This window comes from Lonchura striata, chromosome 1 (genome assembly GCF_050655825.1).
Source record: "Lonchura striata isolate lonStrDom1 chromosome 1, ASM5065582v1, whole genome shotgun sequence".
NCBI classification, from domain to species: Eukaryota; Metazoa; Chordata; class Aves; order Passeriformes; family Estrildidae; genus Lonchura; species Lonchura striata.
In genome coordinates, this window is record NC_140703.1 from 67,680,689 (window position 1) to 67,705,017 (window position 24,329).

Below are 24,329 nucleotides of genomic sequence, written 5' to 3' on the forward strand. Positions count from 1 at the left end.
CAGATGATGGTGGTGCTGCTCCCTATTTCCTTCATCTGGATATTCCTAATTCAGGGAAGAGAATGCTGAACAGCAGTGATGTGTATGATTTCTTCAGGTCAACTTGATGCCTTTCCTTTGAGAAGAGGGCAATGTGGCTCTTTTATCAAAACCTTGGAAAGCCATGCCAAAGGATGGGTTGTCCATTCTTATCCCATGAGAAAATAGGACCTGGCTGTCAGCTTGCAATTCTTTATGTTTGTTTTCTGTCTCATATGACCTGGTTGCTGCTCAGCTCATGCCCTGTTGGCATATCTGCATTATGGGGAAAAGTCTTTTGAAAATCAGATATATATACACTATCCACCTGCCGCCTGACAATCCTAGTTTGCTGACTTTGGAGTTTGCTCCTCTTAATTGTCCATCACCCTCAAAACAATTTTTAAAAATCCTAAAAAAACCTTCATGAAAATTTTGCAGTTTTTGATAATCTCTGCACCTCTTCAATAAAATCAGTAAGATTTCACAGGGTTTTTTTGAGGCAACTGCCAATCATTAATGTAAATTTATTGATCTTACAACTTTTAAGTGAACTTGGCTAAAAAAGTGCCAAGCCATGCGAACTTAGCAGTTTAATTTTTTTTTTTTTTAATACAACTAACATCTTTGCAGTTGTGAATGTATAACTAACAAAAATAGAGGCCATCAGCTGGAGTATTTTCAATAGTAGATGTAGCTTGCCAAGTCTAGAAAATCTACTTAAATAGAAAAATAATTTTACATGGTTTTGTTTTTGTTTCTGAAGTTTGGGTTACACCTATTAGGTAAAATTAGATATGGACTCTCTAGTAACAGCTATTTTGAACAATAATAACCTTAGGGTGCAGCATAGCTTATTTGTTTCTGTTTTGCTGAATTATATAATAAATAAGATTGCACAAAATGTGCAAATAGAAAGAAAGGTAGAATTTCAAATGAGCTTGAGGTTGAAAGTTGTTTCACCAAAAATGTGGTTTTGAGCTAAAATTGGTTGAATACTGTGAGAGAATACAGAACAGTGAAGATATAGTATTTGATATACCTTGCACATTTAGATGTAGTTTACACATACCAACTTAGACCTAAATGATTGAAGAATCCTCAATAGCACACAAATGGATAAGTGGTAAAAAATAATTGCTAGGGAAATCCGGGTTTTTTTTTCTGTTGTTCTAAACCATATTTAGCTGTTGTCTGTACATAAGAGAAAGTATTTGTATAAAATCCCCCTTAAGTTCCAGAGTCTTCTCAGAAATTACTTTACATGTAAAATTACTTTTTCTTTTACAATGTTTTCCTATGCTTAGAGATCTACTTTATCACAGAAAATAATACTTACTACACTCATTACCATACTATGTTGAACTCATTATTTAGAATTGTATGAGATGCATTTCAAAATCCAAGTTTTTCATAAAATCTCCTCTGTCCAAGTGTCAAAAGTCATTGAGATCAATATTAGACTGAAAAATTTAAGGTAAAGTATTCTAAAGTTCACTGAGAAGAGAATGTTAGACAAGAGCGACCACAGTGCCTCCTAAACCAGTCTTGCAAATGAGTTATTCTAGGCTGCAAAAGGGTTGTATGCATTTGCTAATTATCATCTCTTGCCAACTGTGTGTCACTCTGGACAAGCCCAGAACATATGCAAAAGCTCTGCAGTCAGTGTACATCGTCACTGGCACTTAGGATACTCATTAAACTAGAAGATATATTCTGGTTTTTTGAATAAAAATTCTTCTGTCTAAAATGTTGCTGTATATTCATCTATTGTGACATTTATATGATTGCCTTTTATATCTTCATGGTTTTCTCCCCAGTAATATATTTCCCAGTCAACCACCATGTACTTTCCTGTGAGTCTTATTGAAGAGCTAGGCTTGGTACCTGCCTGTAAATCCATGAAAGCAATTTTGTATCATTTACTGCAATGCATGGTTGAAATGCCAGCCTGTACCAGAACACACAAAACTACCTTAGTCCAATAAGGTCCAGCTGCAAATGAAGGTTTAGGTGGACTGTAGGTGTTGTCCCTCTCCTGCCCCTGGCAATTCTAGGGTCCAGTGCAGAAGGAATACATTTTTTAATATGAAATGTCTGATCATGTGCTCAAAATTGCTGTTCTCTTCCTGCCTTGAGTGAGAACATGGCTCCCTCAGAGGAGGGGTTTGAAGCCCAGGCTCCTCTTCCCCTACTTTCTCATGCTATTGGCTTGACATGTATGGGGTTAATAACCAGATTAAACTGAAGGAGCAGAGGGGAGTCAGTAGTAAGGTGATCTAATTCAGGACCCTCTTGCTCAGCCCCATGCATGAGGACCACACCTTGGCAGGGTGCCTCTCGCATCAGCAGCAGAGTCGTGGGATGGCTTCAGGGAGCAGCACCCGCCCAGCCCAGCCATGATTGCACCTCTGCTGCCTCCCCTGCAGCCCAGGGGAGCACAGCTGTAGCCGAGCACTTCATCGGCCCGCGGCACTGCTGCTCCTGGGGATGTGCAATGTGCTTCCACCGAAACTTGGCCTGCGGAGGCTGAGACATCAGGGGGAATCCTCATTTTGGCCTGGAAACTGAGCGTGTTTGGGATGCAAATGTGAAATCAGTCCTTGTCACATATTTGTCATTATTTTCAGGAATTCCAGCCCATCTGATATAAAAAACAGTTTCATTAATCAGTCAAGCTAACTCGCATCCATTGACAAATTATTCACACCCGAGAAGGACATAAGTGTTTCAACTCCAGAACAAACTGAGCTCATTCTGCCCACTGGTTGGTGGCATTTTTGTCCTCTCAAACGAGCTGGAGACTCTTTGTAGAAATTCCTCTACCTTGGGGTGCTGCTACACAAGGCAAATAAATTACCTGAGGAATTTTAAAGGTGGAACTATATTAGTCTAGAAGTTCTCAGTGAAGATACTATATGTGTCACCTGTCTGTCCATGAAAAATATAAATTAAATAATAGGGATTACTTACCTTCAATATGCTTGAGGTTAAATTTTCAGCTAATGTAAAATGTCTCAAGGCGGTGTATTCTGTAGTTTACCTCAAAGAGTTTAAAGGGTATGGATGGGGTATCTTTTGAGTTATTGATTTTGCTTTTTTTTTTTTTTTTTTTTAACTGATTAAAACTACAAAATCCTGGCCAATATAGTAACAGAAAAAAATGAATCAAATTATGACAGTCTTCGTTGTGACATTATCCTATGGAAAATAGTAGTTTACAAGTAATTTATGGATTAATTAAAGTAATAAGATTATTTACCATCACAATAATTGTGAAAGATATCATTTTGATGAGTTTTCAAATGTGTAAAAACAATAACAATTATTTCATGAAAAAAATCCAGCTAACATTGAGTATTATTTTGATGAAGAACTAAGAGTCACTTCCATGTCAGTATCTCAAAAAATAGTTGTTTCCAGCATCCAAAATGTGGTTGCTCACCATGGACAGACCCATAAACCAAGCCAGCTGTTTGGCAGATTTTCATCTATGTAAATCCTTATGTAAACTAATTATATGGCCACAGCTTACAAACTATATAAGAAAGCAATCACTGGACTTGTTTTTCTTATCAGTTTCACATATTGAAACTGAACTGTAGATGTTCCAAAATTAATCACTAGGCCAGGGAGTCTATAAACTGTACTGTATTGCATAGGCATATAAATGTCCAATCCTTTTTTTCTGCTTTAAATACCAGCTTTAGTCCATTCATGTTTAGAATTTGGAAGTAACACACACACCCAGACACCCAACCACACACACCCCAAAGCCTAAATAAAACCAGTCCACAGTAAAGCCCTTGAAAATTATAAGCATAAACTGCAGCTTTAAGGATCCAAATGAAATATTCATATGTACTAAACATCTCGTATCAGGAGGTGGTTTTCTTGATGTTGTCATAAGTCAGCCCTTTGCTCCTTGTGTCTGCTTCAAATACTTTTATCCCTGGGAGCACGAGGCTTGCTTCATCCTGCTTGCTTGTCAGGGTTGATGCACTGCATTATAAAAGGCATTCTCCACAACTGCTGCTCACAGGCAGCACTTTTAGCTCTACACACGCAACCTGCAAGGTTCTCTATCAACAAATTATTATTTATACAAAGCTTTCCCAGTAAATTGAGCCTTTCTTTTATTATTGCTCATGTAGAGAAAGCAGCATTCTCCTCAACAGTGGTAGGATCTGGACGAGGAATACGCCTTGCAGCTTCTGCATCATTTCTCCTGGAAGGCAATGACTTGTAGTCCAGTGCTTAACCGAGGATGAACTGGCAGAAAGGCAGACAATAACTGTGCATTATTTACACTGTAGGCATATTTTAGTTGCACAGTGGCATCCTAAAAGCTGCATCTCCCTTAGCTGAGAGATTCGTTGCATTTAACTGGTTTGGCCAAAGCTGCTTCATGTTCCACAAGCAGCTCTCAGAGACTCCCTGGGATCAGTAGCTCAGATTTCTAGAGAGAAAAAAGGCAAGATTTACTTTGTGACAGAAATGGGCAGTTGAAGCATTGGAAAAGACTTGTGACATAAACTGGAGATCTGTATGTATTGTCTGTTTACAGATGGGTGTACGCTAATGTAATTAGCACAAATCAACAAATAAACCAAAGGAATTTTAATATCTTAGCACAATTATAATTATTATTATTAGTAACATAAATTATTATTATCTTTTTTATGAGTCTGACTTGTTTGGGTACCCCTACCTATGAATGCAATAGAGTGAGAGTATTTTTTATTCTTGTACCCCGTGGCAAATTTCTCATGTAAAGGTTTGCATGGGCACAAAAGCCTCTAATTTGTGACTAGATTGCATTTAACACCATGCTGAGAGACTTAATGAAAAAAACAGTATTAATTAAAGTAATAGCAATATCTATTTTCTATTTAATTCTAATGGTGCATTTTTAAATCAATTTGTTGAATAAAATACAAAATTAGGGGTGACATTTGTATAATGATGTAATGTTGGTTGTGACATATCAATAAACAGTTTCACAGGACACTTAACATACCAATCCTTTCTTCTCTCATATCTTCTACAGCTTCAAAACAATCAAGTTAGGTCATTATACTTTCAAAAGCTGATTGATATAAATATATATCTGCTAAAATGTATACTGTATTCTAATAAGGTTCTCAAATATTGGCTTTTGTTCATTTTGATGATTATTTAAGGAACAATCTTGCTAAATTTAAAGGAAATTACAAGGGCAACAAACTGAAATATTTGTTGCTATTCTGCTATTGAGAATTAGAAAACTTCTGGGAGGAAAATATTTTGCTTACCATTGTTACCTTAAATTAGACAACTGACATATAGATATACATATGTCACCACTTGCTGTAATCTTTGTAGGGTCCTCAGCAGTTCCAAAAGGTAACTTATCCCCCCTGTTTTGTTATGCTGTGCAGGCAGGATAGATCTCTAACTTTCAATGCCCAAAATAAGATTAAATTTATTCCATGTTATCAGATACTGAGAGATATCCAAAATTTCTCTCATCAGATCTTTTCTCTCTGTGGGGTCTACTACATATGATTATTTCCTGCTCACAAGGGTCCTAAATATCCCTTAAAGGTTTTTCTTGTTCTTTTATACTTCTGCTAACCAAAGTAACTTTAGTAGCTTCTCTTATGATAATCAAAAGAGTTGCAGAGGTCACTCTGTAACCCATGGGATTTTTTTCCGGAGACCCCAGGAAAAACAACCACCCAGAAGTGCATTCCTTTGGCATATAATTAGCACATAAGAATTTCTCAAAAATAATTGTTTGTTCATAAAGATAATGGGAATGCTTTGAAAAAGGTTGCATTGGAATGAAAAACAATCACTGAATTCTTTGCATATTTTATTTTTCTTTTTGATTTCCAACTCACACACATCTGGCATATTTTACATCTTTGCAATAAAACATGGTTACAATAGCTTAAGGAATTTATATATCCAAAATATTTCACCATGATCTCAAGATGAAATGAACTTGTCTTCCAGATGTTCAATAGTCTCCCAATTCTAAGCTACAAACTCAAGATATTGCTTACAGACAGGTGATGAATAACTTAATCATTACATAGATCCCCATGATTTCCGGACCTTATAAATACAAACAACAATGAAGAAGGAAATTCAGGGCTAAACTTACTAATACAAGGTGGATAACAAATAAGTAATCACATCAATAAATAATGATATGTTCCTGGTGCAAAGTGCCAATACAAAGAATCCATTATCTTTTTAAATAAATGACTGCAAGTGAGTGTAAATTCTGAGAAAATTACATTCCTGTTACATGCCTCATAGCCCTACCGACACAATATGTACATCTATGACAATACAGTCACCAAATATACAAAGAAGAAACATGAATTAAAGTGTATATACCCCTGGGTGTGTAATTTGATCAGTATAATGTGCAGAAAATTATTCTGATAGTTATCATTACAGTATTGTAAAAGATGACATGCCTTAGTCTGAGTGGCTTCAGGTGAGATTTTCAGAAGGACTGAAAAGAATAACCTCAGTCACCTTTGAAATGAAGCTAAGGCTGTCAAATAAACCAAGCTCTTCAGATTAAAAATAAGGGGGAAAAAATCAGTGGGGGATCTCTTGCCCATAATTTATATGCCAAATGTTAATAATCCAGAAGTATAGCACTTTGTCTGTATTGGGAATCATTAAGCACTACAAAGCATTAAACTGAACTTCCCTCTTTGCTCCCTTTCTCTCTAGTCTTTAAATTTAAAAGGGAGGAAATTAATTTCTACTATAAAGTATAAATATGGCAAACGATGGCTTTTTATCCAAATGCTTTGTGAGCAGAACTCCACTTAAGAGGGGTAAACTTTTTTAGATTCAAAAAGTGAAAAATGTGTTGGTGAAAATGTCAGAATTACTGTTTGCTCCCAAATTCAACCCTTTAACGCAAGCTGTACCCTTAGGCAGATCTCCAGTCTGATTTGTGTGAATGCACCTGTTCCTTCAAGACATCAGGTTTAAAGTACATGCAAGTTGTAACTCCACAATAAAATTAAGAAACAATTTTGTTCTTTATACAAGGTTTTACTTTTACAAAAGTATCCCTTTAAAGTTAAGATGTGCATCTGATGTACAAAGTATCAAACATATTTTTTTTAATCTCAGCTTGAAAAGAGGCTGGAGATGGGATGCATGTTAGGTTCAAAGCCTAAACATTGAAATAACTGGACACAAGGTTTCCCAGAATTTTCAAAAGTCTCTTGTGGCGCATCCTACTACCTTTTCTCAATAAACAAAGATATATGAAATAATTACCAAAACATTTCCTAATTCATATAATTTACATGATACAAGCTTGCTTTTCAGCAGCTGGTGTTCAGTTGTGAGAAAACACACAAAGTAAAATGGTTGCTGACTACAATGTACAGCTATTGCTGGGTGTAATGGAATGTACAACGGAGGTCAATGCAGACGTGGTTTTCCACCAGAGACTACACCTTTCTTTGCAGCACTTGTGCTCTCAGCTTTACCTGGGCTTTCAGTTCTTCACTGCACTTCAGTATCTGTTCTGATGTTCATAATGCCACCGGTTAAAATCTATATTAAAAGCTACAATGCTGCCAGAAGCCATGCCAGTAATCAGAGTTCTGAAAAAGATATCAAAGAAGCTGATGTTAATTCTCTTTTGTCTTCTTGAGCTATGGTTTTTCATAGACAGAAAACAGCTAAAAGAACAAGGCACTTTTTGCTACACTGTCTGAAGTTCTTAAACTTGGCTGAAAATCAGAAATGTATCTCAAACTTTTGCAATTGGTTTTAAGGCATTTAATAGGCACTACTGCACTCGGATCTAATCTGACTATTCCTTTATTCTTAAATTAGTGCAATTTTAGTCATATTTTGCTATCTGAGTGTCTGGCTTACTGACTTCAGTGAAATAAGACCTCACCTTAAGTGCTTCCATTATGAGGTTCAAGTATCAGAGTAAGTGTTGAATCAGATAAATTAACAAGAAAACAACTGAGTAATTGTTTCTTATACATCATGTTAACGACTCTATACCATATATTCAAAGTTCATAGAGATGTATTCTTTCTGTAACTTTAGTTTTTACATACAAATATGAATGGAAAATTCACCTCTGATCATGAGACAGATCCATAGCTCTTATGCCAGCATCACAGCCAGGGTAAATATAGAGTTGCTTGAAGTCACAGGCCTGCCATACTTCCACTACACCATTGTCTCCTCCTGTCACCAGGTTCTGCCCATCACTGCTCAGGAGGATGGCCTTCAAGAGAAAATGAAAAATACCAAGCACACAGTTAGCTTTTATAGAAATGGATCAATATTTACAAAACTGAATTGACTTAAAACTATTTCTTATGTTCTGCCCACTTTTATTTGAAGCAAAATGCTTCCTCTCCTCTTTCTCCCTAGTCCAAAAATATACCAACACATTTTGTATTATCAAAATTTAAAAACAATTGTGTGGTATTAAATATGATAGATAACAAAAAAAGCTCTTTGGCTGAATCTGCCAATACTTGCATTCAGCACATTTCTACATACCAGAATTTGTTCTACAATACTCAGTGTTTTCACTACAACCTAAAGCACAGCAGTGATCTGCATTCCTAATGCTGCTTCAAGTGCCAGTGACAGAGCAGAGCCCTGCAGGCATGAATTCATGTCTTGACTAATAAATGAAGAATGAGGACTTTTCTGAGCATTTTGTTTCAAAGACATATTTCCCACTGAAATTTAATTCCAAACAAAAAGTGTGGGAATATTGTGGGCCCATAAACTATTTGTTCTTATTTATTCTCGAAAAGCTTAAGTGCATTTTTATATTTGGAGATGGTGATGAAAGAATGTGTTTGAAAGGTGTAACCAGGAGGCAGCAATTTTATATATATGACTTCCTCTAAACCATGTGACAAATAAATTCAGTTTATTGTAGTAAATAAAGGCAATACACAACAAATGTTTGTTTGCATTTAGATTTACCCTGGTTGAATCATTGATCTCCATCTGAGCTAAGAGTTTGCCATTAATGCTGAAATTGCTGAACCGTCCTCGTTCATAGTAGATGATGCAGTGACCTTCACTAGATACTGAAATTAAGCGAGGGTACAGGCAGTTTTCTGTTCCTTCCAGGGCTCTCAGCAAGTCTCCAGTAATTGTGTGTACTAGGCAAGGACCTTCTGTATATGAAAACATAATATATCATATATTTGCTGTTTATACAAATGATATAGTCTGTGCACAAAAATTATGCATAATACACTTTTACAGAGTAAAAGTGTATTATGTAAAATATGTAAAGTATAATGCTTTACATTAGTGCTGCATAGATATAAGAAGCTGCAATGTTTACTTAAAGAATTTAAAATGCACAACAGAAAAGGAAATGCAAGAGCTAGCATGTTCAGAAAATAAATACAATATGCCCAGAAGCGTATTATTCACTTAGACTGGTAGGAGTTTCCCTTGATCTGTCGTCTAAAACACTCTTTTCTCTTCTCAAGCATTCAGAAGCTTCACTCAGTGATTTTCTCCAACAACATGAACTCTCTTTAGCCTGCCCATTCACATTAAACAGATGTGGCCCTATCTGTGACTAGTGGGAGCAACTCCCATAGGGCATGTAATCATATTACTGCATATTTCTCCTATAGAAAATGGCAGTTCCTGTAGATCCTCTCCCCAATAAACATTTGTTATGCATAGATTTCAGTCCTGATTTGTTTCAGCAATGGGAGTCATGTGAAAGCCAACAGTCACAATGATACTTGGACAATAAGATATTTTAGGAGACCACACTATAACTCCATTTGCTCCAGAGAGATTTTAATATGAGATTTTAATGTCTTCTTATTACACTCCCAAAAGAAACAGCTATGAAATCTACAATGTACATTTTAAGATGCAAAACTAAGCTTATTTACATTTCAAGAACAATGAGAAAAGTTTTTTTTGAAAGTGAGATCTGTATTCCTACTAAGAAAAAGAGGCTCTTCTCTGATAAATATCACAGGAAATTCTTAATGTTTTCTTTTATGAATCACAGGATAATTCTGGACAGCACAGTAATCTCTTCCTTATACAACTGGTTCATGACCCTGACAGTAAATTCATATTGGCAGACTCAGCCACCTCCTGTTAAGTCCTTATAACTTCTTTGAAATTCATACGGCACCTGGGTTTGCCCAGGTAGAATGAATCAGCATCAGCACATTTATCTGTGAACCCTCTGATACAGGCTTTTATCTGTATTTGCATAAAGTCTTATGCAGAGGGACCCCAAGTTTGGCTGCATCCGTGGGATACCACTGCAATGGAAATAATTTATTTTTTTGAACAGTTGAGTTTCAGCTTTAGAAATACTGAAGTGCCAGTATATTACAAAAAGTGATGCCTTCACCTTTAGAATGATTACCTTGTCAGAATTTTCAAAAGAAAATACCTTCACAGTTGAATGGTCATGGGCACAAAATGGCACATCTGATTTAGGATGCCCTGTAAGGACATACAGACTGACCATTGGTTATTGGATTTGTTGGGTAAGAACGTGGAAGCTTCAACCTGATTCACGAGATTATCCACAGAGGAGTCCTAAATGTGCTGTTTTCCTGCTTCAGTAGGTTCTCAAGTCCTGCATGTGTCAACACAGTGCCACAGCCAGTTCCAGAGGAGCAGCTGCCCACCAGGAAGCACAGGTTGAGCTCAGACTGCATGGCAGGCAAATGCAACACTGCCATGAGATGCAATCTAAGAAGCTGGAAAGGGACTGAAACTAACAGATATGAAGAAAAAGCTTTTTAAAAGGCATATATTAGAAAACAGCAATTAAAAAAAAATTATCTCTGCACTTTTATATGGTCTAAATTTTCAAAACTAAGAACATGGGAAGACTACTTCAAGAGACAGACTGGGTCTCTATTTCTCTTGATCAATTATAAACATATTCTGAATTTGATTTAAAAATCTTTCATTCTCTATCCATTTTTACTTCTAAGAATGTGAAAGTTACCAAAGCAGCAAGTAGTTAATGAATCAGTAGATAACTGAGTACAGATTCTATCTATATTAAGAAGAGGAAATTTGCAAAAAGATAGTTGGAAAGGGTGGACTATTAGGGCAGCCAGAGTGTATCAAGCTGCCTTAAAGGAGCAGCAGTGCATCAAGAAAAAAGCAGTGCATCAAGAAAAAAGATTTAGCTCCAGCATCACTGTACATTCTTTTCACAAATGTCTTGACTTTGCCTATGACTGTTATGTAGTATGTCATTACAAGAGTTAATGACCCATTAGGGTTTCCTGTTAAAAATGGCTTTACTCAAAAGTTTCACACTCAGCTTTAAAAATACATGTTGAGCTCCAAGAAAGTATAAAAACCAATAACCCAGGAGCTCAGTTGTGAGCAAAACCTGGCAGAGCAAGCATCACATCCTTCTTACCCTCAGAAGCAGCAATCTCAAAAATGAGTACATCCATGGGGATGACTAAAATGGGCATCTATATAGATAGAGACAGCAAGTCACTGGATGTAGATGTAGGAGTAGAGTGGAACTGAGATAGGAAGACATATAAGGAAAAAGGAAAAATTAGGGTGATGCAAAGAAAGAAAATAAAAAGGGAAAAGAGATGCTGAAGCACAAAATAAATTAAGACAAAAGGGGAAGAGGGAGAGCCAAATAGGAAAGGAAAAGAGAAAAAGGCATGTAGTTTGACAAGTTAAGAAGCTGAATGAGAGAGATCAGTGGGGGAAAAAAGTGGACATGGAATTAAGAAGTAGGAGAAGATGGGCAGAAGCATCAAAATGAAATAAATTAAGGAGAAACAGAGTAAGAAAGGATGAAGCAAACATTCATTGAGGCTGGTGCTTTATTTCCATTGATTACCAGTCATACAGTATATTACTGCAGGCTTAGAAAAGTATTTTGAACACTTGTGTTAGCAATTGTTGGGTGCTCTGGATTCCATAGAAAAATAACATGGAGAGCCTGCAACTGCTCATTATTTAGAAAACATCACAGAAAACCCTACTGGACAGAATGCTACACACAGTCCCAAAGCAAACTGATCCTGCTTCCCTGGAGAGTGAGGTCAGTCCTGCAAACTGCCTCTCAATTAAGATCAAGGTGAGAATTTTGAGCTGGCCCTCCCTGAAATACATGTCTCTGTCAACAGGTTTCTTCAAAATCACTAGATGTCATTGTAATTATTGTATACATTTTTATAAAATACATTTCCAAATCTAGGCTGAATAGTTGCATAAAATGATGATTGGAAGGAATGATCTACTTAGTTTGTGTCTAAACTTGTAAGCAGAGATAGTAAATAACAATTTTCAGAGAAAAGTGCTTCAGATTCTCCTACAATTACAACAGATTTTAGGAATAATTAAAACACATATGACTTGAGGGAAGTCAAAGAAATACCACTAAAAAAGAGTATAAAAATGTTAAGACTTAAATCATAAAAATATTTCTGACCTTTAGCACCACTGATAACAAGTCCCAGCTCTGCACAGACAGACACACAGACAACTTCATGGTCATGACCAGTTAGAACAGCGCGAGGAGCTGGATAATCACCTGTTAAAAAACAATTTTACAAATGAGAAAAAAAAAAACAAAAAAAGAAAACCAGGGAATGCCAAATCAAATACGGTTTATCAACAAAAGAACTTTGCTGTAATTTGCTTGAAATCATTAAGCATGAGAGGTGCAGTGTGATTAAATATCTGATACTTAGGATACCGAACAAAATGTGTTCAGATATCATAAAGCTTCAAAACCACAACTTCCCAATGCATTAATGAATTAATTAAAAGAACACAAAGTGTGCTGCTATTGAAAACAGCTGTAATGTAAAGGTCTGCTATTAAACATATATGTCTCCAGACTTACTCTATGAACCTAAAAATTTAGGATGTTCCTTTAATAATGATCCTAATTTGTTTCATAAGACTGGGGGCAGGAAAAGAAACATACTACTGCTGCATAGGTAATATTGATTCAGAGACACATAGGATGGTCACAAATTAAAATAAGTCTAAAAATGGTTATTGGTATGCATAATAATATATTTATTTATTTATAGATAGTATATATATATTCAGGACTGAAATATATTTTATTTTGATTTCAAACAAGTGGGCATTTATAGAGTATTTACATGATGAACAGCAACATTTCTATTGTTTCTGATAATAACAGATGCTGATGACCTAATTGGTTAGTATTCGATATTGCTCCACCAGGCTAAGAAAGTCAATTGGCAACAAAAAATTAGCAACTTGTTAGATAGCACAGAGTTATATATCATTATATTTTCATTGTACAAATGAAATACAGAAAATTACAATATTCAAAAGGATTGGAGCTCTGCAAGTGTAGTTCACGTGCTTAAAAAAATTACCTAGGGAAGTACAGATAAATTACTGTAACATTAATTCTGTATAAAATAACAAAATTGTTAATACACACTTTTCTCAACAAGAATTGGAAGCAAAAATCTCATTAATACCAGTGTTGGACTGGAAGATTTATCTGATTTTGCTGGGATGAGGGGTACAGTTGGTAAAGATAGCTATATTAAATCAGGCTCCATTTACTTTTTTCAACATATTTGTCATAGTAGTACAATGTTATGATTTAAACCAGTCTTATATGCAACTGACTGTGGACAGCATGGGTGGCACAGAAGCTGGCTCAATGACAAATCTTAATTTTTTTTTTTTCCATAGAGAGGTATGTAATATGAGCTCTACAAAAGGATTTTGGGAATCAGGGTCTGGAAATCTGCTTTCAGTTAGGAGTTGGAAATTGATTCTTAAATCAAATAATAACCAATAATATTATCTATGGGATAATATAAAATCTTGGCTTGTAATAAAATAATTGATTAAAAGCTTCATGGGCAACTGTATAATGAGAAGAGAAAGACATTATTATGTCATTATTGTATCATTGCCTAGTTAAATAAAAAAGTAGCAAAACGTGTTTTTATTTTCAATGCAGCCAGGTGGAAGTTGATGTTCCTGGACAAGCACAAGCCCTGTTCACTGGAGAGAAGCTTCTGTTCTGGGAAAAAAGTGATATAGAGTAGGATTTACAGAAAACTAACTCCCTCACTGTGAACTTTCGGTGAAATAGCTTAGATCAGCAAATGAGAGGCAAGAACTACTTTGCCACTGAAGACAGAAAGATGAAAGTCTTGTTGCCACATTTACAGAAATGAGCTCAGAGGGTCACACAAGTGACACAGGAGAGTAAGACAGGAAGCTGCACAGTGTTTAAAGTGTTTTTTTCTCTCTGCATAAGCAGCAAAGTGGTGACTTGAAGTATTGACTCTCTGCTAACTGGGAATCACAGGCACAAATGTCCAATAACCCAGAAAATTCTCTTGTAGCTAATGGCACAGAGAGGTCCAACGGGTGAATGGCTGCACACATTTCAACTCTGGAATAAAATGCAGTTTCCTAAGTGGAAATGCAGTTAAACACTAAACCAAAAGGGAACTATATGAGTAGCTAAAAAGTATTGCATGGGTTTTTGAAAGATGTGCATTAGGAATGAAGGCTTGGATAGACTTTTGTGGGTCAATGAATTTAGTCTTCTTTTACTGCAGACACGCACATGATATAAACAGTTAATGAAATGGCTACCTTGGTATATGATGTGGAAGGATGTTCTAGACTGCTCCTACTCTAAAGGATAGAAATATTCTGAATTCCATTTTGAATTTGTTCTTGTCTACCTAGCACCACTTTGTTCTTGTGTTAGCATTGGCCTTCAGCTTCAGGTCTCCTTTAGCATTTTCCCCTCTTATGTATAAAGAATAAATCACCCTTTTCAGTCTTTCCTTTTGAGTCTGTTAACCAAGCCAAACCCTATAAATTCCTTTGAAGGAAGGGGCTTGCCATTTTCTAGCCATTGTAGCAATGCATTTCTTCGCCTGTCTTAAGCTCATTCTTAAAATTTGGGTATCCAGAAATGTATAGAATCATAGCTCTCAGAAGTTTAGTATGAATCTACAGCTTTTCTTGTCAAACCCTATATCTTCTGTCATCAAAATTTAATAACAATTCCATGAGTTTTAATATCTTTTTGACCAAGGCCATTGATATATAGACTTCAGTTTTGGACACAATAGTACAGAGCGTGTCAATCTAACTGGTCTTGTTATTCCAATATACAGACACATTAAAAATTTCTTACCTCTACTGCAAACAGCTATCTCAATAAATCCTAGTTTCCCAAACTTTAATCTATACTACAAGAAAATAATATTTTTAATCTGGAAATTGAAGATGTGAACTGAAAACTGAGATTTACTGCTAGGGAAGCATGGATGTCAGAAGAAACAAAGAATCTTTGTGTAGCTCATCAAAGATATTTTGATCTTTATAATTTTCCCATCAACATTGCTTTGAGAATCCCATGTCATTTCAAGGTTTTCTTTTCTCCTAGTGCATAAAATAAAAACAAACAAATAAAAAAGAGCAATTAATTAAGTTCAAAATTCTCCACTTTATTTTTTCTTTTGTATGTCCTCCTGGAAAAAAGAGGATTATGCTCAATGGCTATCTTGTCTCAAACTATGATTATAGATGTGTCATCAGACTGCTTCAAACTGGATGACTGAAACTATTAAATGAATAAAATTTTTGAAGGAAAAGAAATAATGCAATTTTCAAAAGGACATTTTCCTCAGTGTTTCCTAAGAAAGTTCCATAATATCAAGGAACTGTAAAATTCCAGAATACACCAAAAAAGCATATTTTGTTGACTTCTTGATTTATAAAGGAAAATGCTTATGAGAAACAACTTCCCTGAAACATAGATCTATGAGTCTTATTTTGTCCTGTTTTTCAGTAAATACAAATTAATGGAATAACAATATTAGGAGTAACTGTCCAGCAGTAATGGAAAATGGGATTTTTTTTTTTCCCTTTGGGCTCAAAGAAAAAATTATTCACTGAGACTTTCTACAAAAAAAGCTGTGGCATGAACCTCAGTCATGTTATGTTTTATTGCAAAGGAAATAAGCTGTGAACTCCAGGAATCATTCAAAATCTAGCAAAATATTCTGTCACTGTCACATCACCACTGATAGATGCAGCCAGAGGTCAAAGGCTGCAGCTCTAAGGGAATTGCAGGTGAAAATATCCTACCTAAGAACTGAGATACCATCACTGTAAACTCCCTGTGATTTCCCTAAAGGTGCACCTTTGAACTGAATTACTAGAGGGCAGAAGGAAAACAAAAATGTGTGGTATTTCCAAACAAGTAAATTTTTCTAGAAAGTCTAAAACAAAACACATATTTCCTTCTTGCTGAAGAATATAATGCCTAATATTATTGTGAGGTTCTTTGGGAACAGATGGTGCTCCTGCATAATAAGGAAAAAATGAAGAGGGAAAGAAAGACAAAAGACTGTTACTATTTCTTTCATATTGTTCTTTTCCAGGAATTATGTACAGATTTCTATGGGGACACATCTAGGAGTCTTCTGTATAAAGAAACATGAGAGCTCATGGCAAATTTTAGCTTCCATTTCATTTCTCACTTTGAAAAAAGCAAGTACAAGGCTGTACCTGCATTACTTGCTGAAAAGGAATTTACTTTGCTATATTCTTTACTGTCAAGAGTTTCCAGGGATGCTGAAAAGAAATATTAAAATGTAGAGGGATATAAAACATCAGAAAACAAAATTTTAGAAAATAGAATTGCTTTCATGGAAGCAAAAATTTAAGAACCTTCTCAAATTTTTACTGTCAGAAAAAAACATCTTAGAGTTTGATAAAGAGATAATGCTATAACAAATAAATACGAATATTGCAAAACAGAAAACTATCAATAACAATGCCCACAACATGAGGGAGCAATGAGTTTAAAAGAAAGACTGCTGACAGGAAAATAGTATATTCACAATATTACCAGCTCTGGGAAGAAGAGCTCGTTTATTTGCTGAGGAGTGCTGTATATAGCTACAAACAGCTCACCCAGGTGAGAAGGCTTTCAGGTACCTTGTACTAATCCAGAAGGTAAAATACAGTGGAGCACAGGAGATTATGGATTTGTGGCATCTCTTCCTAGGTTTTACACTAAATTGTTTTGGGCTCTTGGGCAAGTTGTAGAACCACCCTGCACAGTAAAATTCCCATGGAACATGCTGCATAGCCTGGGCACAGACATCTGTTGATAAAGTAGTAGAGATAACTACATTATCTCAGATGGATTATTAGCTCTTTTACCTTTGTCTCAGAGGAGAGATGTCTTTGGCAACCAGGGCAGAGATGGTGCCAGTAAAAATTACAAACCTAATTCTCAAAAATCTTCTGCTCTGGCAGAGCAGTGCTAACATACTGGTATTTCAAAAATTAATACCTAAATTGTACATACTTACAAGTACCATAATAACTCCTTAAACAAACAAAGCAGATAGCACATGTGCCCATATGCTAGTGCAGGACCTTCAGACAGCCACCCAGTCTTCTTGGTGCAGAGCCCACTGGTGACTATTTTTAAACTGCTGCTATTTAAAGGCTAAGCTAGGGCATATTAAAATGCAGAAGGATATAAAATAAGTGGAAGTTCTGAGTTCAGAACAAGTATTCTTTCAAGACTCAAACCTGCATAATCCTTAATGTTCGCAACTTCAAATTGTTTCAAAATTATGTTATGTAAAAGGAACATACAAAGATATACTTCATGAAAGACACAAAAAAAAGCACATTGACTTGACAAAGATATTTTATGATAAAGTTTACCCTCCCTTTCAGATATATATTGACTGAATACACTCACTGGGACAGAATGAATTCTTAGCACCTGTGAAGATTTTGTTATAATGCTAAACAAACCCATCTTATGGCTGATAGAGCATTCTTCAATGGTCAGCACAGCTGCTGTTAGAAAAAGTAGGGTTAACTCCCACACCTCTTGTGACCATCCTCTTGGAAGCTACAATAGGTAATGAGAAATGTCAAGTCCCAAGATCAATGAAATTTCAGGCTCTAGGGAAAAAACAGGAATAGCATTGATCCTTTTAAAGAACACCAGTCAGAGGTTGAATGTAATATATTGCATGGAGAGGCCCAAGAGGATAAACGGCCAGGTCCAACATACTTACCTGACAAAAAATGCAATCAGCCTTTAGCACAAGCTGCCTACCCTTCCTTTCTTTCATGCAGGAGTCTGATTCCAATTAAAGTGTGCAAATTAATTTTTATCACTTCCAAATTACTTTCGGAATTTGTGTCTGTTTCAGATGAAAGCATCTGTCCCTCACTTTTTTGCAATTCTATCATCTACTTTGGTATATCTGTTCAAAGACTCTGAGATAGTTCTCATTTTCAAAGTCAATTGTTTGAAAGAGATATTCAATAAAGTAATCATAAAATATAAAAATAAAACAGCTATAATGATACATATTGAACTCCAGGGCATATCATATACTTTCTTTTCTCCTTTTTGTGATGACTAATACAGTTGCTACATGAGAAGAAATTTGTATACAATTAGCACTCAGCTAAAACAAATCCCTATATATCACAAGAAAAGAAAAATCAAAACAAAAATTGTCAAACTCCATCACAATAATTTTTGCATTCAGTCTCTGAGAACTGCAAAGATTTACATTTCCCATATCACTTCAAATAAATAAAATAAGCAAACAATGTCCTTGGCATGTGCTGTGTCTCACTAAGAGAAAACAGATACCTTTCACTGTTCTCGCAACTGCAGCAGATTTATACAATCTGCTCATCAACTTAATAAGGTGCAGATTCAGATTAGCTATTTCAGATGGGCAATTTTGGCTTAGAAAGTAGATATCTGACCCTGGCAAGAGGGCTTCATTCAGTTCAGTGTTTTTCTGATAGGTGGTACCTAAGTAAGCAAGGATAAAGACATAAAGGGAAGTTCAAATGTACATAAACCCTGCATTCAGCTTCCCTCCAGCCTACAGGAAATCATGCCACATCTCTTACTTTCCAGAAGCATTCCCAAACACCAGTCTCTAGTCTAGTCTTAACAGGACCTCCAACATCACCACTGTTGGAGCTTAATAATGGTATGGCCATGAGACCAATGTTGAAGTAGAGAAAATTGGGAAAAGATTTGCCCTACGCTGCTGTTGAAGCAGCATAGCGCTCCTGATTTCATGATTTATCTTGATATCCAATCATCATGACATGTAATATGCACAAATATGAGCATAGAAAAGAATTTTGCTTTCTACGAAATCTAGAGGTTCTCAGGGGCCCATTCTATGATAACTTATAGCTGATAGTCAGCACATGCTTGTAAACATGAGAATAAGGGCTTTAGTTACCCCAGTCTCTAGAGGTCAAGAGCATAGTTCTCCTACATCCTGGACAAGCACTCTTGCCTGAAGATTTCTTTAAAGCTTTTTCAGAAAGCTACTGTATGGAAAACATTGCATTTAAAACTTGGTAAAACATCACCCTTCTCAGAGTGATTGTGAGATGTGTCAAGAAATTGTGCCAACTGCAAACCAAACCAGAAACTAAATTTTGACACTTACTGTGGAAAAATGATGATAACTTGATAAATGTAAGGTTAGAAAAATTATTTTAAAATTATAAAATGAAGTTTACCATGGTCTCATAGGCAAGTTTTCAACTACTGAGCTAGATCAATCACTTGCATCTTTTCTCAATTCTCCTCTTTAAACAAGAGCTGGTTCTGTATTTCCTACAGACCCAGTTGAGGTGACCCACTGAATATACATCTGTACAGGTATTTCAGCAGAAGGTTCTACAGAAGTCTGACAGGTTAGGTTGTTGACATACTTGCTGTTTGGTAAAGATTGCATCTACCTCATAGATACTGCAATATGAATTTTAGCGGAATCTGTAAGAAATTTGATCTGACAATCTTTTGCCTGAGAGTACTTATATGTTTTTATTTTGCCTGAGTGTATGTCTATGTGATTTCTATGTTTCTGAATGAAATGGTATCTACATTTTTCAATACTAATGTCAAACCACACAAACTATTTAGGGCTGGAGGTCTGCTTTTCCTCCCCTTTAAGATTTTCTGAAACAACTAAAGTTCCTTTTGGTAGTTGGATGTATTGAAGTTAAAATTTATAATTATCTGTCTTTCAGCTTAAAAGATAATTATAAAGTCAAACATCTAACCCAGGTAATTACTATACCTGACATTTTTCTTTGAGTTCTCCACCTTCTTATATCCTCTGGTATAAAACACCTTGTCTGTATCTCCAGATGACAGCTTTTAAAAAAACCAATACCCCTTTATTTTTCCTCTGAAAATATCATCTACATCTCTCTGGAAATTAATTCTAAAGATGTTAAGTAATTGGATTTGATCTACATCGATCATATCACTCATTTTTCCTACAAGGAAACCTTCTAACAGCAACTATAGATTAGAGTAGATTAGGAAATATTTCTTTATTACTTTGGTGGCTTTAACTAGGTAAAACTTCAAATGTATTTTCATAAGGAATATTAAGAATGCTTCTCTTGGAAATTAGTTTAAAGGAAATCAGTCATATGACAGCTATCATGTCTGCTCGAAGTAGCAAGCAGAAACTATTAGTCATTACTTCAGCAGAAGCCCTTAGTAATTGTAGAAGTTTTTAAAGGCCCTTTGCTTTTGTGATCCATCCCCATTAATGTATGTTCATGAAAAGATAAAGTAAACTCTTAATAATAATATGCTTCCAGCACATGTTATTCTGGTTATAGTACAGTACTAGAATATAATTGGCATATCCATGGTTGCTTCAATCCAATGAATAGAGATAGAAATAATAGAAATGCCATCACTCTTCCTCAGCATGAGTTTTCAAAATGTCTTCAACATGACTATTAAAAAATTTTATCAATATATTTCACAGCTACCACAGTGGTCTTGGGTATTTAGTCTTTCTGAGTTCTGTTACCTGTACCTGTAAGATTTCATTTGACTGGACGTGGCTATCTGCAGCACAGTCTCCTATTAATGTGACCATAAGGCCATTTCTTCAGTAAAACAGCACCTTACCCCCATAAAGGTAGAGACCGAGAGCAAGTCATACAAATAATTACAAATTTATTTCTGTCAGGCAGGTCATATCCTTCCTTTCATAAATTTAAAGACCTTCAATGCAGACAATTCCAAAGTTTTACAGCTAAGATATTAAATCTGAGATACCAAAAATTACCACTTTTGTACATTCATATATGTAAGAGATGACAAAAAAATGCCAGAACAAAAATAATTCTTTCTGGAAAAGAATTGAAGTAGTTTGTATCAGCCAGAAAGGAGATGCTAATTGCAAGGCTGTCCAAGCCCTTTACAATCAAGAGAGGTAAGGGGAAAGTCTTACATTTTTCTCTTTAATGAGAGTAGAAAGCTCTTTTTATTTTTCTCTTAACATAGAAATACTTTATATGAATGACTAATACTTTATATGAACCACACAGCCATTCAAAGAAGAAAAATGGCATCAACCTAAACAGACTGCTAAGACATGAAAATTCTTGTCTGACCGAATTTATCCATATTAGACAATTACAGACTAAAACAGTCATGGAATATAGGAAAAAATATAGAAATTTGTTATTGCAACACAATTTTCTTCTTTCCTCTCTTAGAAAAGCAAATAAAATCTTGTGATAAAGCAATAATTTTATCTGTCTCCCTTTTACTCTTGCTAACAGACAAATGGAAAAAAAAAATCAAAATTCAATAAAAGTATCTTGCTGCAAAATTAACAAAATATTTACTTTTAAATACATAAAACATGTTTCTACCAGCCATTCAGTTGAAGAAATACTTTCACTTAGATGTCTGTAACTGACAGTACTGCCTTCAGTCAGTATTTGAATCTGAGATCAAAACTGATAGTGACAGATTCTTCCATTTTTATCCAAAGACAAAACCCTTCTATTGAAAATTATCATTAGAAATCAGAAGCTTCTTTAAGTGAAATGGATTTAGTGTTGTAGAAAACAGTTCTAGTATATGGATGAAAGCTGCTCTTTAACTGCAGCCATATCTCTGGCTTGGGTGATGGGATCCTTAAATTAGTGGTGCACTTTTAGTGTCCTTTTGCATAAATTAATATTACTATTGTGTCCCACTCACTCTGCAAAGCACTGATAGTTAGTCCCATGCAAATGAAATGTAAACTTTTCCTGACATTTTATCTTTTTCTATTTTTATTCAGTCAGATTGCTTCCCCAAATTATAGAAAGACCTTTCTCAAGAGTCTCATTTAATTCCATGGCATGTGAGACATTCCTTTTTTGAAAAGGCAAGCAGCTGATATAGCATGCTGTAGCACAAAAGGAGTAAGTTAAAATGCCAAAAAAATATTTCCAGGGAAAGGGAAATCAAAATATAGTGATATATGTACTGTCACTTAAAGGCCACAACCATCTTGTTCTAGTTTATGATGACATGATGCTATAAGTGATAAAGGCAATTACAAACTTAGGAACTATACTCCCATCCTATTCTCTCTTAACATGCAGCGAGTGTTTAAACATTTTTTTTTGGCTAGCAATCAATGCATTGCTTAGCATGTGGTGCTCTTATACCAACCTTCAACCTGTAAGCAAAGTTACCGATATATTTTGCAATAACTTCTGAAGCTGAAAGAAGGAATGCTAAAACAAGTAGGTGTGACAGAAGACCTCTGGGAGAGGTGTTATTGAAGGATACTTACTGCTGTTTGGATTGTCACCTATGATATGGTGCCGGCCACTCCAGTACCAAAGCAGCAACGTAGCGTCGCGAGACCCAGACACGATGTAGCAATCACCCCCAATGTAGGACTCCGACCTGGCGAGGCAAGTCACGACATCCCAGTGGCCAAACACAATCTGAGTTAATTTTCCTGGTGGGAATGAAAAGTCATACAAATTCAGTTTTCTAAGGTACTAGCAGTGTTTGGAAATCATTAACTATATAATTAATATTCAGTTCAAATGTAACTTTTATTTCATGTCCTATAATTATAGTTCACTAAATGCTACAAGAAGATTAAAAAATCACAAAGATTAAACTTTTTTTTCCACCTTTTTTTTCATTCCTGTTGAAGACTGCTTTGTGGCAATCTACAGTCTAACCCTTATCTCTGAAAATCATGGCAGTGCTGCAGTCACTGAATATTAAGTGGAGTTATAGCTCCATCAGTATTTAAGCAACAGCACTAGAACAGTATTTATAAATTTCATGAGTGATATGCATAAGACTGCACATGAACTCTTCTATAATTGTGCTGCATTATTATGCTAAAAATGTGTGTTTGTTCTATGTTAATGTCAAACTAAGATTTACTGCGATTATCACCTCCTCCTTTCTATTATTACAGTTGGTTTTGAGCAATATATTGAGTGATATTAGGTTAAGTAATGACACAAAGCAACAAAATATTTGTTCCTGTATCTGGATATTCAACCTAATTCCTTACTACATGAAATAAATAGAGCTAGAAATAATAGTTCCATAAAAATATTGTAACAAAAATATGGTTGATTCTTTTGACATGATAAATTTCCTGAAGATAACTATGGTTTTCAATAGTTACTATTAATAAGACTGTGTTCCATTTCCTTTTACATCCTCTATCTTCCCTTAAAAAAAATGTAAAGTTATCATGCTGAAACAATAATGAAGGATTTTATAAACTGCTGTTTACCACTTATTGACGTGTAAGCACAAGTAATAGATATGGTACTATTAAGACAATAGTCTTTGTCTGCTTTGTGACCCAGGAAGAACCAGGGAGCTGTATTTGAAGTCACCTGTTTCTGTGGAATAAACTCGAAAGCTCTTGTCCCAGAAACCACAGATGAGAATGTAGCGATTATCTGCCGTGACCACGAAGCAATGTGCGTTGATCTGGATGCTCTGATCCACAAGGTCTGTGATCTGACGTTTGTTCACACCAGAGTTATTGGCTGTAACGAAATGCAAAACACATTCTACATGTAAGCCATTCCAACACCTTCCTGTCATCCATTTACAGGAGAAAATGAATACATTTAACTTTCAATGAACTGTGAATTTGTTGTTGAGTAAGCATTTTGAATATGAACATTTAGACCTGTCTATATGGGTGTCAGAAACACAAAATTATTGTGAGATTTCTAGTTCCCCTTGGAATAAGAGATAAGATTTTACAAGATATGGCAATTTCTTATAAGCTGCCTGATGCACTGCATAATATGTGGTAATAATTTTAGTGCTCTGCAGTAGTCCCTCAAAACAATCTGAACCAGGGGAAAGTAGCAGAAGTCCATATAAAATATGAAATCAATACTAACAA

The 24,329-nt window shown here is 35.5% G+C and overlaps 1 protein-coding gene across 17 annotated transcripts in view; it reads right to left on the reverse strand.

Moving 5' to 3' along the window:
* Positions 1-5,858: 5,858 nt before the first annotated feature.
* The window catches only part of NBEA (neurobeachin), a 450,877-nt gene continuing 432,406 nt past the window's right edge, over positions 5,859-24,329 (reverse strand). For all 17 annotated transcript variants that reach the window (XM_085579109.1, XM_085579166.1, XM_085579149.1 and 14 more), the window contains 6 exons: positions 23,806-23,961; positions 22,725-22,895; positions 12,503-12,604; positions 9,013-9,209; positions 8,142-8,293; positions 5,859-7,649 (listed from right to left, as the gene is read on the reverse strand). In XM_085579109.1, coding sequence (XP_085435235.1) covers positions 7,559-7,649; positions 8,142-8,293; positions 9,013-9,209; positions 12,503-12,604; positions 22,725-22,895; positions 23,806-23,961 — 869 coding nt within the window. In that variant the 3' untranslated portion in view covers positions 5,859-7,558. The remainder of the gene's footprint in view (positions 7,650-8,141; positions 8,294-9,012; positions 9,210-12,502; positions 12,605-22,724; positions 22,896-23,805; positions 23,962-24,329) is intronic.